At 34.5% G+C, this 13,274-nt stretch overlaps 1 protein-coding gene across 2 annotated transcripts in view; it reads right to left on the bottom strand.

Annotated features, from left to right (window-relative positions):
* Positions 1-13,274, bottom strand: part of LOC145334545 (uncharacterized) — a 47,667-nt gene that overhangs the window by 23,115 nt on the left and 11,278 nt on the right. For both annotated transcript variants that reach the window (XM_080180010.1, XM_080180012.1), the window contains exons 14-30: positions 12,189-12,293; positions 11,801-11,885; positions 11,223-11,302; positions 10,760-10,881; positions 10,084-10,127; positions 9,691-9,762; positions 8,786-8,917; positions 8,113-8,278; positions 7,712-7,829; positions 7,447-7,504; positions 4,322-4,520; positions 3,543-3,666; positions 3,215-3,296; positions 2,268-2,336; positions 1,715-1,804; positions 1,280-1,313; positions 913-998 (exon numbers count right to left, since the gene is read on the bottom strand). In XM_080180010.1, the coding sequence (XP_080036136.1) occupies positions 913-998; positions 1,280-1,313; positions 1,715-1,804; positions 2,268-2,336; positions 3,215-3,296; positions 3,543-3,666; positions 4,322-4,520; positions 7,447-7,504; positions 7,712-7,829; positions 8,113-8,278; positions 8,786-8,917; positions 9,691-9,762; positions 10,084-10,127; positions 10,760-10,881; positions 11,223-11,302; positions 11,801-11,885; positions 12,189-12,293 (1,666 nt within the window). The remainder of the gene's footprint in view (positions 1-912; positions 999-1,279; positions 1,314-1,714; positions 1,805-2,267; positions 2,337-3,214; positions 3,297-3,542; positions 3,667-4,321; positions 4,521-7,446; positions 7,505-7,711; positions 7,830-8,112; positions 8,279-8,785; positions 8,918-9,690; positions 9,763-10,083; positions 10,128-10,759; positions 10,882-11,222; positions 11,303-11,800; positions 11,886-12,188; positions 12,294-13,274) is intronic.

The raw sequence follows: 13,274 nt of genomic DNA, 5'->3' as shown, positions 1-13,274 counted from the left end.
AGAACCGTGCAATACATCTTTTTAAAAAGGCCAATTTAGCGCATTTTCTCATAATTTTTGCACACCTATTTGCAATTACAATTTACAGATATTTCAAGAAGGGATAGTGCCATGGGAAGGATTAAGCTATAGCATTCAAATAACCATGACTTTTTATTAAAGAAACTTTATTTGAAGTGACTCTAAAAATAAGATTATGGTTTTTAAAACAGCTTTTTAGAAAGTTATTTAGTCTTCTTCACATATTCTCAAATAACACAATCTAATCTATCCAATCAAACGAATGGATCTATCCCTTTCCAAACAAGGGGGGGGGGGAAGTTCTGACACTTTTGCGTAAACAGTGATTATTGGCTTTGTCTTTGGACTGAGAGGATAGGCTATTAGGGATAAAAATCATTCTTATATGATGAATTTCCCCCAGATTTAAGATTTTTTGGATAGGCCTCCAGGTTCCGGAGCTCCAGGCCTCCAGGTGGTCTCTGTACAGGTAAAAATTAAAAATAAGATTTTTTTTTTGAAGAGTTAGAAGTTAACTTATAAAACAAAATATACTTCTTTTTGATTGTTATTCACATATATGAAGAAAAAACATACATATTTTGTCTCATAAGCTGACATCTAACTCTTAAAAAAAAATTTTTTTTTTCATTTTTACCTGTAGAGAGACAACCTGGAGGCCTGGAGCTCCGGAACCTGGAGGCCTGTCCAAATAATCTTAAATCTGGGGGAAATTCATCATATAAGAATGATTTTATCCCTAATAACCTATCCTCTCAGTCCAAAGACAAAGCCTATAATCACCGTTTACGCAAAAGTGTCAGAACTTCCCCCCCCCCCCCCTTTTAATCAAGGGCCACAGAAATGAAATTTAAATCAGCCGGGAATATGAGAAACATATCGATGTTTTGCCTTTTCAATATGATTAACAGCTGGCTCCTCCTGGATGTTGTTTGTTCTTGTTTCATTACATTCTTGTGTCGATTCCAAAGCCTCCTACAGTTTTATACAATAATTTAAATTCATTTTTGATTGCAGTAATTTTATTTCTTAAGTTCAAATTTGTTAGAAAAAACAATAGGTAATAGTTGGGGAATATACAGGGAGGATTGGGACATAGGACTTTAAATTATAGGGGAACCAGAAGTTTTATAAACACGTTTGCTTACAAACTGTGGGTAAAATTATTAATTTTTATTGTCTAAAAAATGAGGGAAATAATTCAACATGAAAAATACGGGAAAATAAAGATGTAAAATTATTGTATGAAAACATTCCTTTTTATTTAGTTCATCTTCCTCTTGGCCCATTCTAGTAAAATTGTTATTTTACAGCGCTCTATTTAAAAAAAAAAATCATAGATCATCGAAATTGATTAAGAATTATTGACATCATTTTCAATTGCAACTTTTTATAAGAACATCTAATCTATAGGTCACATTATCTGTCCGTCCATTCCTTGTAAAAGCAAGTGGTGTTAGGGAGAATGCATTGGCCAAAACAGGCGTTGCCTAGTGCCATGAACTTCGTGTAATCAACGGCATTAATACTTCTGGCAAAATTATCATATACCTTAAATTATATATGGTAAACAGGAGGTAAAAAATGCAACATTTTTGTTAATGTTTAAAAGTTGCACTTTTTTCCTCCAACACAAAAATACGACCACAGATCTATTTAGGTTGATCATATTGCGCTGAAAATATAAATCCCTGGTAAAAGTATCCGACAACCGCTGGACCCTAAATTGGGCCAGAATTTCCTCCACCTCCTCGCTGCTCACGTGGTCTGACGAACGGAATTTCTAAACAGAACAAGAATCATAACATCGATTAAAGCGATGCTCAACAAGTTATACACTACCCCCTTAACTTGAATTTTTTTGTTTGTTAGTGTTTCACTTTAGGACAGGTTATATCGGATACATGATATTCCCGCTAGGATTAGATATAAGAAACTATTCTCATTTCCAATTTACTAAAAATAATTAAGGGGGACAAGGATGCTGTGCTCTGTGGACAATTTGAGGGAAAGCACCAAAATAAAAGAGAATAAATTCATAACATATAAATTAACAAGAACAATAGAAAGTACAATATAATCGAGCGAATTACGAATCTACTCAAACCGACTAACACGTTTTAAGTAGCTCCACATAAAAAAAATGATTGAAGTATTTCTGATATTTTTCTTCCTTCTTCATACCCATTTGAAAACAGAGCCCCTAAATAATAAGGGCGCACCCGCTAGTAAAACTTAAATATTACCTTAGCTAATAATTCATGAACTGGACTGTCACTCTCCGGTATATCATCAAACATTGAATAAATTGAAGACTAAAATAAAATATTTTTTATCAAAGCTATCTTTAATAAAAGTAAAAGTATGTTTATGTGCCTGCCTGTCTGTTAGATCTCGATAACGGCTGGATAGCGAAGCTATTCTATAATTCGAAATATACGTCGGTCTGTTAAAACAGTAGGGGGAAACGTAAATTTTTTAGCATTTATTCAAGATTTTTTGTGTGTGAAAATTATCATTCAGAATTAAGTCGATTTGTCGTAGCTCAGTGGTAACACACTGAGTTACGGTGGTGAGAGTTCGAGTTCAATTCTCTGTGTGTTGACTCGAATTTCTCATTCGTAATAATAATCACGCAACTTCCCCTGGTTGTGTTAGAAGGGTATTATTGAGCAAGTTTGGATACTCAATAATCACGTACATAATATCAGTACTACCCTTATCCCAAGCTCCTCTGCTGAGAGCGTCATTCATTACGGTGACTTAATTTGGGACAACTGCCATACTCGTCAAGGGGTGAGGTAATAATGAGTAGCTCTCATGAGATAGCGGGTCAAGTCATAATGTGCTTGAACGTGAAGCTTGATAGCCCTAGTGCAGTGGCTAGACAAAAGTGTCTCAGCCTACTCCATGACTACTTAGGTCCAAACCCTAAGAAACTATGGCTAATCAATCAATCAATCAATCAATCAAGTCGGCCATGCTACAAAAGCGAGTACATATTATTTTCAACCGAACATCTGCCCTATAAATGACCATTTGTGAAATAATGATTTTTCCTATGATTCGCTACTAATGGATGATCTTTGTTTTAAATACAATTTAAACCATGAGCAAAATATTGTTAAGCTTGTTAAAATTCAAATAAATATAAATATAAATGACCGAAAACTTTTATAAAAAATAGTAATACCTTTGGTTTAGTTTCAGAGAGTGAATATTTTCTCTTGACACTTCTCCTTTCCTCCACGTAAGGAGAGGGTGTTCCTCTGGGCCTACAAAATAAATTATTAGATTACAAAAAAAACCTTCGGTAGATTAAAATATTGGTTGAAACATTTGGACACTATTTCATTTAGAACCAACTAATCAAAATTGAATACTAGTACCCAAAGTTTTTGGGCAAACGAATAAGATCAAACGTGATTATTAACTTTTGGGTACCAGGTAATTTAAAGTACATTGTCCCATCCCTCCCTCTCCGAAAATAAAATGATGCAAAGCTCTAAAAAAAACCCTACTTTCTGCTTGTTGATTTGGGACGTTTGATGAGAGATTTCAGGTTGGGAGTCTTGAAAACAAAATCTTGGTCGGGTTTTGTTGGTTCGGGTGTATTCACACCAGCTTCTGTGTTAGGCTCTGATTCTACAATATTACATCATTAATTTAATAAAGGCTCGGCAACTTCGCGACAGTCGTATGTAAGTCTCGGTCAAATAGTCATATTTTAACTTTAAAATTCAGCTAGGACGAAGACCAAACTGCATCACTTTTGTGTCACTTTTGATTCTTGTGAAGTCATAAAATGATGAAGATGAGAGAAGTGGGAAAGAAAACCCCTAAAAAAGAGATGGAGAATATGAAGTCAAAAGTGGTGCAAAAGTAATGCAGTTTGGTCTTCGTCTCAGCTGGATGTCTAGACCTGTTATTAACAGACGATCTATCTTTTCATATTTTTTTTTGCACAAAGGTAGATTTAAATTTCAGGCTTATTCGCGGCTGAGGCGCAACTGCTGATTCTTGTTTTAATGAAAACATGTATTTGAAATGATAACAGATAGGTATGTACTTTCGTGTACAGGCAAAGAACACTGTTTAGAATTTAGAAACCATATTATTTTCTAGTTTGGCTTCGAAACCAATCAAAATCCAATGGATAAGAATCGGGTTTTAACCATATTGAAAAGTTATGTATCGTATTATACAAAGACAAATTTTAAAGAGTAATAAGATGAAAATCACAAATTGAATACCAGTTTTGCTTATTGGTGAAAAAGAAAAAAAATCAAGTATTTTTTACCTTCATTATTAATTTCCATAGGTCTAACTCCAGATTTTCTTGTGGAAGACCTAACAGGTGTTACTAAATCTCTTTCTTCGTCGTTTCCTGCATTTTCAGTATTTTCAGACATTTCTACGTTTGTATGGTCTTCAGTTGTATCATTTTTAACAGGAATCTCTTCAATCTTTTCTACTACCGTCTCAGTTATCTCTTCTGTGTTAATTTGCAAATTAATGTACACACACTGTAGTACAAATCTTATGACAAGTACGTACAGTACATTCATTTTAAACTTGTTGACTGGTAGCTATTTTGAAACAAAATTATTAATTCATTTAACTATATTTGTTAGTGTTCGATAGAATTTTTGAGACGGTGTAAAAACAAGGATGCCAACGTTAGTAAGCAGTATTTTTTTAACGTCGGACATTTATCTTACACAAGGGCTGAGAAAATCAACTCTGAGGGGGGGGGGGGGGAAGTTCTGACACATTTGCGTAAACGGTGAGTATAGGCTTTATCTTTGGACTGAGAGGATAGGTTATTAGGGATAATATCATTCTTATATGATGAATTTCCCCCAGATTTAAGATTTTTTGGATAGGCCTCCAGGTTCCGGAGCTCCAGGCCTCCAAGTGGTCTCTGTACAGGTAAAATTGAAAAAAAAAAAAAAAATTTAAGTTACAGGTCCACTTATAAAACAAAATATGTATCTTTTTAAATATTATTCACATATTTGAAGAAAAAATATGCATATTTTGTTTTATAAGTTGATTTTTAACTTTCAAAAAAAATTTTTTTTTTTCATTTTTACCTGTACAGTAGGTAATTTCATAATGTAACCAAATGAAGAAAATCAAAGGTCGCGGTACAAATACCTGTTCTATGCATAAATATAAGCTTATATATGCAATTTTAGCTTTCTAGAAGCATTCTTAGTGGTAGAAGGTGATTTTGCATTTTTTTGCCAATACGCGAATTATCTAAAACATCGAGGTTCTTGGTTACCCGTCTTTGGGCTGCCCTAAAGGCAACTTAAAGTAATTTTAGACTATAAGTTTAAATGGCAACTGCCTTTCATTCTTCTTGCCATTTCTAAAAAGCTAAAGAGCGTCTTTCTGGCCCTTCTGTGAGCTGATATCTAAAAAAATTTGTTACCAAGGCTCCATTGAAGGATTGAAACCATGGAGCTCGAAAAGTCCATCTTTCAACCTGCCTGCTGGCACAGGTGCTCTTATCCCGCTAGAGTTGGGCTAGAATGGTGTTTAAGGTGTTTGAGAAAGGTCATATTGTGAGTAGGAGATAACATTAAAGGATGCCTAGTCTAAAATTCGTACCCTGAAGACGGGTAACCTTCACCTTCGCCTTCAAAATCCAAGTTTTGACTACCAGGTCTGCCTGGACAGCTAAAGACAGTAGACCAATCTTTGTTGTTAATATGTCTATAGAGAGCTATTATCATAACAAAGAGAAAACTTTAAGGGCTGAAAGTCTATTTCTCACCCAACTTACACCAGAAGGGAAAAAGTCTTGCAAAAATTAGGGTCGGTCCGACTGTCCATCTTTCCAAGACAGTTAATTTAGACATAATGATTCATATAACAGTAAAGTATGATTTTGGAAGCGTAGCAACTCTGTAAATGTTACCAAAATGTCCGTATATCCATTTTTATATGATGTAAATATCCTTTTCATCTGATTTTTGGAATACTGATTCCTATTACAACAAGGTACAATTATATAAGTAAAACATGTCTCTAATCAAGTTCTAAAAATTTAAGTATGTCCTCAAACAGTATCCTGTATTTAAGCAGTTTTGCAACAATGTACTATTTTTTTCAACTTATACATTTGTATTCTGCTTATTCAATTCTGACACTCAATAAGTGTTTATGTTCGTTTGTCCTACCAGTTTGGAGCTTCGCTTTTATGGTTGTTGTCATCCTTGTTTGATGAAAATTTGCAATAATTTGCCAATTTCGTTTTTTTTGTAAGAATTGCTGTAAAACGCTTCAAAATTGAAATATCTTTAAAAAAAGGAATACAGATACTTATGGATAAATGTCTTAGTAAATACTAACTGACATACTCTATCTCTTACAGGGAGGTCATACCATATCTGACCCAGCATATTACCCTGACAACAAGAACACCTTTGGAAGTGATTTGGACACCTATAACTGATTCTATGGCCAATATACTAACCCAATAAATACCAAAATCCAAGAATCTTAAAATATTTTCAGTTCTCGACTTTAATGCCACCTTTCATGGCGTTTCAGAATATATGTTCAAATGGTACCTCCTAGTAGAATCCAATGCCATTTTTAAAATGCTAAAGAACATTTTTCTACCTCATCTGTCGCCAATTCTAGAGTAATTGTCTTAAAAACTAGTTTGAAACTTTGATGTTTTTCAGTTCTCGATACATGACTTTAGAGTACAAAGGGATTTGTCGTTTGACAAATTTTTCAGATCTCAGACCACAGATGGGCCAGAAAGGTGTTCTATATCTTTTTAGAAATGGCAAGGCAAATGAAAGGCAGTTACCGTTTGAACTTATAGTCTAAAATGACACAAGAGTGCTCTTAGGACAGCCTAAAGACCGGTAACCGATAACCTTAATGTTTAGGTTTAAAGATTCATTCTTCGCGTATTTTCGAAAAATCTTGATTTTACCTTCTACCACTTAGAATCAAGATAGAACCAAAAAAATTCATAGTATTGCTTATTTTTATGTATAGAACAGGTATTTGAACCGCGACCAAAATTTTTTTTTTTGAAATTACCTACTGTACAGAGACCACCTGGAGGCCTGGAGCTCCGGAACCTGGAGGCCTATCCAAAAAATCTTAAATCTGGGGGAAATTCATCATATAAGAATGATTTTATCCCTAATAACCTATCCTCTCAGTCCAAAGATAAAGCCTATACTCACCGTTTACGCAAATGTGTCAGAACTTCCCCCCCCCCCCCTTGATTGAGACAAACATGCAGACGGACATTTTCAATTTTAGAGTAGCTTCGTTAAGTAACTATTGACTTTGCACATGGTGTGTTAAGACTCAAGGGGCTCTGAACTTAATTTTAGGGGTAAAAATAGCCTAAACCACCCAAGCAAACTCTACATTAAACTTTCCTGTTATTTGGAGTTGAATTTCTTTCTCTTCGTTGTTCACTTGGCTGTGTATATTGGAAATCCTATAGTATTATTAACAAGATTAGTGTCAATACTTTCCAACCAATAATTTTGATTTACATATTGATATGATTTTGATATTTTAGTTTATTATAATTGGGGAATATCAATTGAATTACGATCCAAGTAAAGTCAAGTTAGATTTGTTTCAGCTACTGATTTTAGTAGCCTAAAATTCATTGTTCATCAACAAAATATTCAAACTTTACCTCGAAGACCTCCTAATAGATGACACCAGAACTCCCATGCGTGGTCTTGGGGATGCACGGGGCGATGCGGTCTTGGATAATCCAGGAGAGGGTAAGTTGATAGCGGCTTGTAGCATGTCTAAAATTACACATATGATGAGAACAATTTTGTACATAAGTTGCGCAGCAACAACAAGTTAACATTAAAGCAATGAAACAATACCTAGCCGTTTGAACTAACAATTAAGTAAATCTAAGGCCTATTTTGTAAATCTTCGGGCCTATTTTAAATGTAATGTTTTAATATTATTGTTTTAGATGACATTTGTAAATTTTACAAATACAGTTTTCTTGAAGATGTAGGAGAGACAGACATTCCCTATGTGTAAAGTAGCTGCGATACTTAAAATACCGAATAGTACCTTTACTCTTTTCAGCAGACGTTTCTGACTTTGTAACCCGTCGTTCTGGTTGGCGGGGCGTGGGTTCAAACATTTCCTCCTCAGGCTTGGGGGGCAGAGCAGACCCACGTCTGCTTCTGCGGGGTGTGGGCTTGGTTACAGCTTCGCTCTCTACCTCAGGCGTGTCCTTGTTAATGCATAAAGTATAACATTGGGTTTTGAAAATCAGCACAGCTTTTCTGTCACTAAAGCCATTATTCCCAGGATGTGTACATCCATAATAGGGAAGAAGGAAGGTGTTTTTGGAATGTAAATTCTATCGTACCCTAAGTTTTAGAAAGATGTTATTAGTCTAATACATTTAGGTACTTTTACTAGTAAATCTTGATAAGTTAGTTTAAACCAACTTAAACGTTTCAACTAATAATATTTATTTATATTTTGTAATCATTGGGGATGTGCTTCAATTTATCGCCCATTTCCTTATCCCTACGATCCCTGATCTTTAAATTTCGCTGGCAAAATAAATTCTCATAGTTGTTCCAATAGATTTATCCTTTCAAAATTTTAATGTTGCGCCTGTTTATTTGCAAAGGCATTTTAATTCTATTAACAATAATATCTTAGTTACGCAGTTAGGGCCTATATTCGAACATATCACCTTCTCCAAATAACTTTAAGTTGTTCTGCTTACCATGACTTGTTGAACAGCCGAGATTCTCGTGGATTTTCTTGTTCTAGAAGACGACATCTCTATTTCTTCTTCCTCTGAAGAAACTATTTCGGGCTTGCCAGAAATACTAGATTTTCTCGTAGATTTTCTTTGCTAAAAAAAACGAGAACAGTGTAAAAAGACAAGGATGACAAGATTTATTAGTAGCGAAAAACAATAAAAAATCATGGATGGACATACGGACAAGTTATTAAGAGACGTTCATTTGTGCTAAATCGAAAATAAAAATATTATATCAGAAACCTTTTTACATATATTTATATCTATATTTTTATTGCACCATTGACAGACAATTATCGACTAGATACTCACAGGAAGTGTTGAGGATCCGGATCCGCAAGGATCCGCATTTTTTTGAGTCCAAGGATCCGGATTCTGGGGTATAAATTTATGGAAAAATCTACCTAAATTTATATAAAATAGTCACTTACAAATTTACAAATTTTACAAAGGAGGACATCATCTCAGACATTCTCTTGATGAGAGCCAATCTTTAAGGTTTAGGTTCAGACTTGAAAATTAAAAGTATTTTTGACTTCGAGATTAAAGAATAAATATCTTTTGAAAAAATTGGTGATTTTATTTTTATTGTCAAGGATCCTGATCCGGTCGGATCTGGATCCGCATACAATCAATGCGGATCCGCAACACTGCTCACAGGAAATCATTACATCAAATTTCAGGGACCGAAAAACCAGATACAGACGGACATTCGATACAAAAAAGACAGAATGAGAGGAAGAAAAGAAAAAAGATTAGAGAAAAATATTAATAATTTAGTCTTAGATATTTAAAGGATCTTTAAACACTGGAACCGCAAAAAAAAACTTCTGGCATGACAAAAAATGCTTAAAAATCAAACAAACCTTAGGAGTTATATTTTGTGGTTCAAGAACTGTGGACTTTCTGGTTGACCTTCTTAGCGAGGTCACTGGAGCCTTTAAAGAAAAATGATAAAAAAAAACTGGCTACAATTTTACTACACTTCGTAGGGTTAAGTAAGTAGGGTTTGTTTTTAAGTTTTATGCACGTATGGCTTCAAATCCGATTAATATCCGCTGAATTAGAACAGATTTTAAGCCATGAAAAAATTATGTATCATATCATAGACAATTTTCCACGAAAATAAAAAAAATCACTGAACTAATCACTTTCATTCCCCTCGGGGCCAAAAAACAGACATTGATCCTATAATTTTTCATTTTACTATCAGTGGAGAGCTGTTTAAAATCAGATGCAATAACTAACAATTTTTGTACCTCTTTTTCATTTGACATTTTCTCGTCGTTGTTACTTTCTCCACCTAAATATAGTTAGGGTAATACCTGTCTCCTTAGAAATCAAATATTTTTCAATTTTGAAAATTTTTATACCCCCCCCCCCCCCCCCCTCCACTCCTGACAGAAATAACAACTCTGGCCGCGGCGCTCGGCACCCTTGACTGCCTAGCCGCAGCGCTCCGCTCCCTAGCCTAAAACCTAACATGACCTAAAATAGAAGTTCTGTCGAGAGGGGGGGGGAGGGGGGGGGGTGTGTGTGATTAAAACTGGTTCTAAGTAAAACTAAAAATCATGTATTGTATTGTATTTTAGAATGACTCACTCAACAGAACTGGTTTTAATCTGTCAGAAAAGAATTTGTGTAGAGACATACTTGAATTAAAAAACTTCATATACTATTTATGACGTCCAAGCCTTTTTAGGAGGGGGATGCTTGAATGTCCATGATCCTATTGAATAAATGAGGGCGGTTTATTTTTATGTGAAGCTCAAGATTTCAATAACTACTGATGAGTTTTTCATTTAAGAGAAGCTTTGCATAGATCAGGAGGAGGTTTAAGGCTATTTACAGGCTATATTTCTGTCCCCCTATCCTCCCCTTCCACAACAGAGCTCCTAAATGCTAGTGGCGCATCCGCTAAGGAATTTTTTTTACCTGTTTCTTCATGAGAAGGACTGGATTCGCTGAGAACTGGTAACGTGGTCACTTTTGACATTTTTCTGGCTGTTCGCGGGGTTTTAGCCGGAGTATCACCGTTCCTTACAGGTGTACTTACACTAGAAAAGATAGGTATATCCATAAGTAGCTCAGTAATGTCTAACGATGTAACATTTCAAATGTAATTGAAACAATGAACAAAAAATAAAGAACTATAATAAACCAATTCCATTCCAACATCATTAATATTACGATTAATAACAATTATCACATGAGTGCACTTATGCAGGAATAAGGTATAGCCAACAGGCGGTATAAATCTGAAATCATATTTTGGGGTTGATAAAAAGGTCGTTTTTACTATGAAGCGTTGCCACCCAAAATCCCAAAAATATTACCTACCAACTAAATATTTTTTTAGATTTTATTCAGATGAAACTTGTGTAAAGGTTGAACTTACCCTGTGTCCTGATTTTCAGCTTCAAAATCTGATGGAGAATATCTGATGGTTGATCTGCGGGTAGAAGACAAAGATCTTTCCTAAAATATACATTTAGAGATTTTAAATATTATCCAGTATGGCTTCGAAACCGATTAATATCCGCTGGATTTCATTAATACCATTATGTTAGCCCAAGCCTTCATCTCCTCAGGTTTAACAAAACTAGCTTTAATGTAATAATTTTTCATTTTAATATCCGCAGAAAGCTGTTAACTTTTTCCAAAAATATCCTATCATTTTAAGTACTTAGTATCTAAGGATTTTTATTGACCATTGAAATGTTGCAAATACTTACAAATTAGGTTATCCATTTAAAAAAAGCTTCCCATAGATATCGGAATGGTTTTAGGCCATTATACTGCCGTCCCTCAACGAGATGCTAAATATATCGCAGCTAGTTTGTTAAAAAAGAAAAAGGGGTCCAGAAAATAGCTTAAAACCACCCCAAGATATATATAAAGCTTACCTGAATAATAGTACAACCAACTTGGACTGACAATTTTTGAGACCTTTATCTTCATTAAAAAAAAACCTACCTTAACTTTTCTTGCAGGAGTCTTGACTAATTCCTCAACTGGTATGTTTCTATCTGGCTGAATTCCAGATATTCTACGTGACCTCCTGAAAACAATAAGATCATCATATAAAAGTAACAGGATGTTTGTCTGTCTGTACCAAAGAATCTCACAAATCGCTGAACTGATATTACAGTGAATCATCTTATTGGTCCTAAGAAGGTTTTATAAATTTTTGCGGATTTTTCAATTATTTTTAGCAGCACCTTGAATCTTGATACATCTAGGGCATCCCCAATGCTAATAACGAAATTACCCACATCAAAAATTAGAATAATTTGTTGGTTGAAAAGTTTGAACAATGGATAATTTATCGTCAATTGTCCTGTCACTGCACTCCTGGCTTTACCTGGATCTAGTTCTGCCCCTTTCAGGGGTAAGAGTTGAGTTGGCAGGTTCGGGTATCTGCATTTCTACATCCTCTGGTGCAGAGTAAAATACAGATTGTTCAATCCTGAAATCAAAATCAAGAATGAAACTTCAGTTATTCTATGAAGTTATTAAATAGTTGAGTTACTTAAAGTGAATATCTTTAAGGAAAAAATATAAACTACAATAAAATACTGCTTTAGAGTTATGCCACAAAATTAATTCTATTTGTGATATTAAAAATTACTATTTCAGAAAAATTATTGCTTGCATATGTTCCAATAGAACAAATTAACATACCTAATCCTTATATAAAGTTAGAGGATCTATGTGTGTGTGTCTGTCTGAGCCGAAAAATCTCGCTAACCGGTGAACCGATATGGTTCTTCTGTACAATACTGGAAAGAAATACTTGTCAGGGGCGTATATTTTCCAACCTATTTGTTAGTTTGGCCCCCATTGTCAGTTTTCAGACTTTTGAATTTATAGGGGGATGGGGGATGAAAAAATCGAAAACACACTTGGGTTTAAAGTTTAATTACCTACAAAACAAGGATGACAACATCCATAAAAGCGAAGCACTGAAACGGTAGGACAAACGGACATTAACACTTGTATAGTATCTGAACTTAAAAATCGGAACATAAATGTATAAATGTCGAATCAAAATTGTAGGTAAATTTGTTGAAAAACTGTTTAAAAACAGGATAAATTTTATGAACATACTTACATTTTTGGACTTGATTATAGAGTTGCTTCACTTATAATAGTGTTCTTTGTTGTCCCAGGAATCAATATACCAAAAATCAGATCAAACGGATAATTAAAACACTTGAAAATTTGTTGTTAAAAAAGTAGAAAAATCAACATGTTTAAAATGGACGTACGGACATTCTGGTAATGATTATAGAGTTGCTACGCTTTCTAAATCGTACCCAACTACTACAGGAATCATCATGCAAAGTTTGAAATCGATAGGACAATTCTAACATGCCTAAATTAACGAATAAAAGCTATCTATCTCGGACGGACGGACGTACGGACGGACCGACCCTAATTATAGAAA

Source organism: Acartia tonsa, chromosome 12, assembly GCF_053477335.1.
Source record: "Acartia tonsa isolate MP-2025a chromosome 12, ASM5347733v1, whole genome shotgun sequence".
In the NCBI taxonomy this organism is placed as follows: domain Eukaryota; kingdom Metazoa; phylum Arthropoda; class Copepoda; order Calanoida; family Acartiidae; genus Acartia; species Acartia tonsa.
Note: the sequence above shows the minus strand (reverse complement) of the source record. Positions and strands in the feature narration are given on the sequence as shown.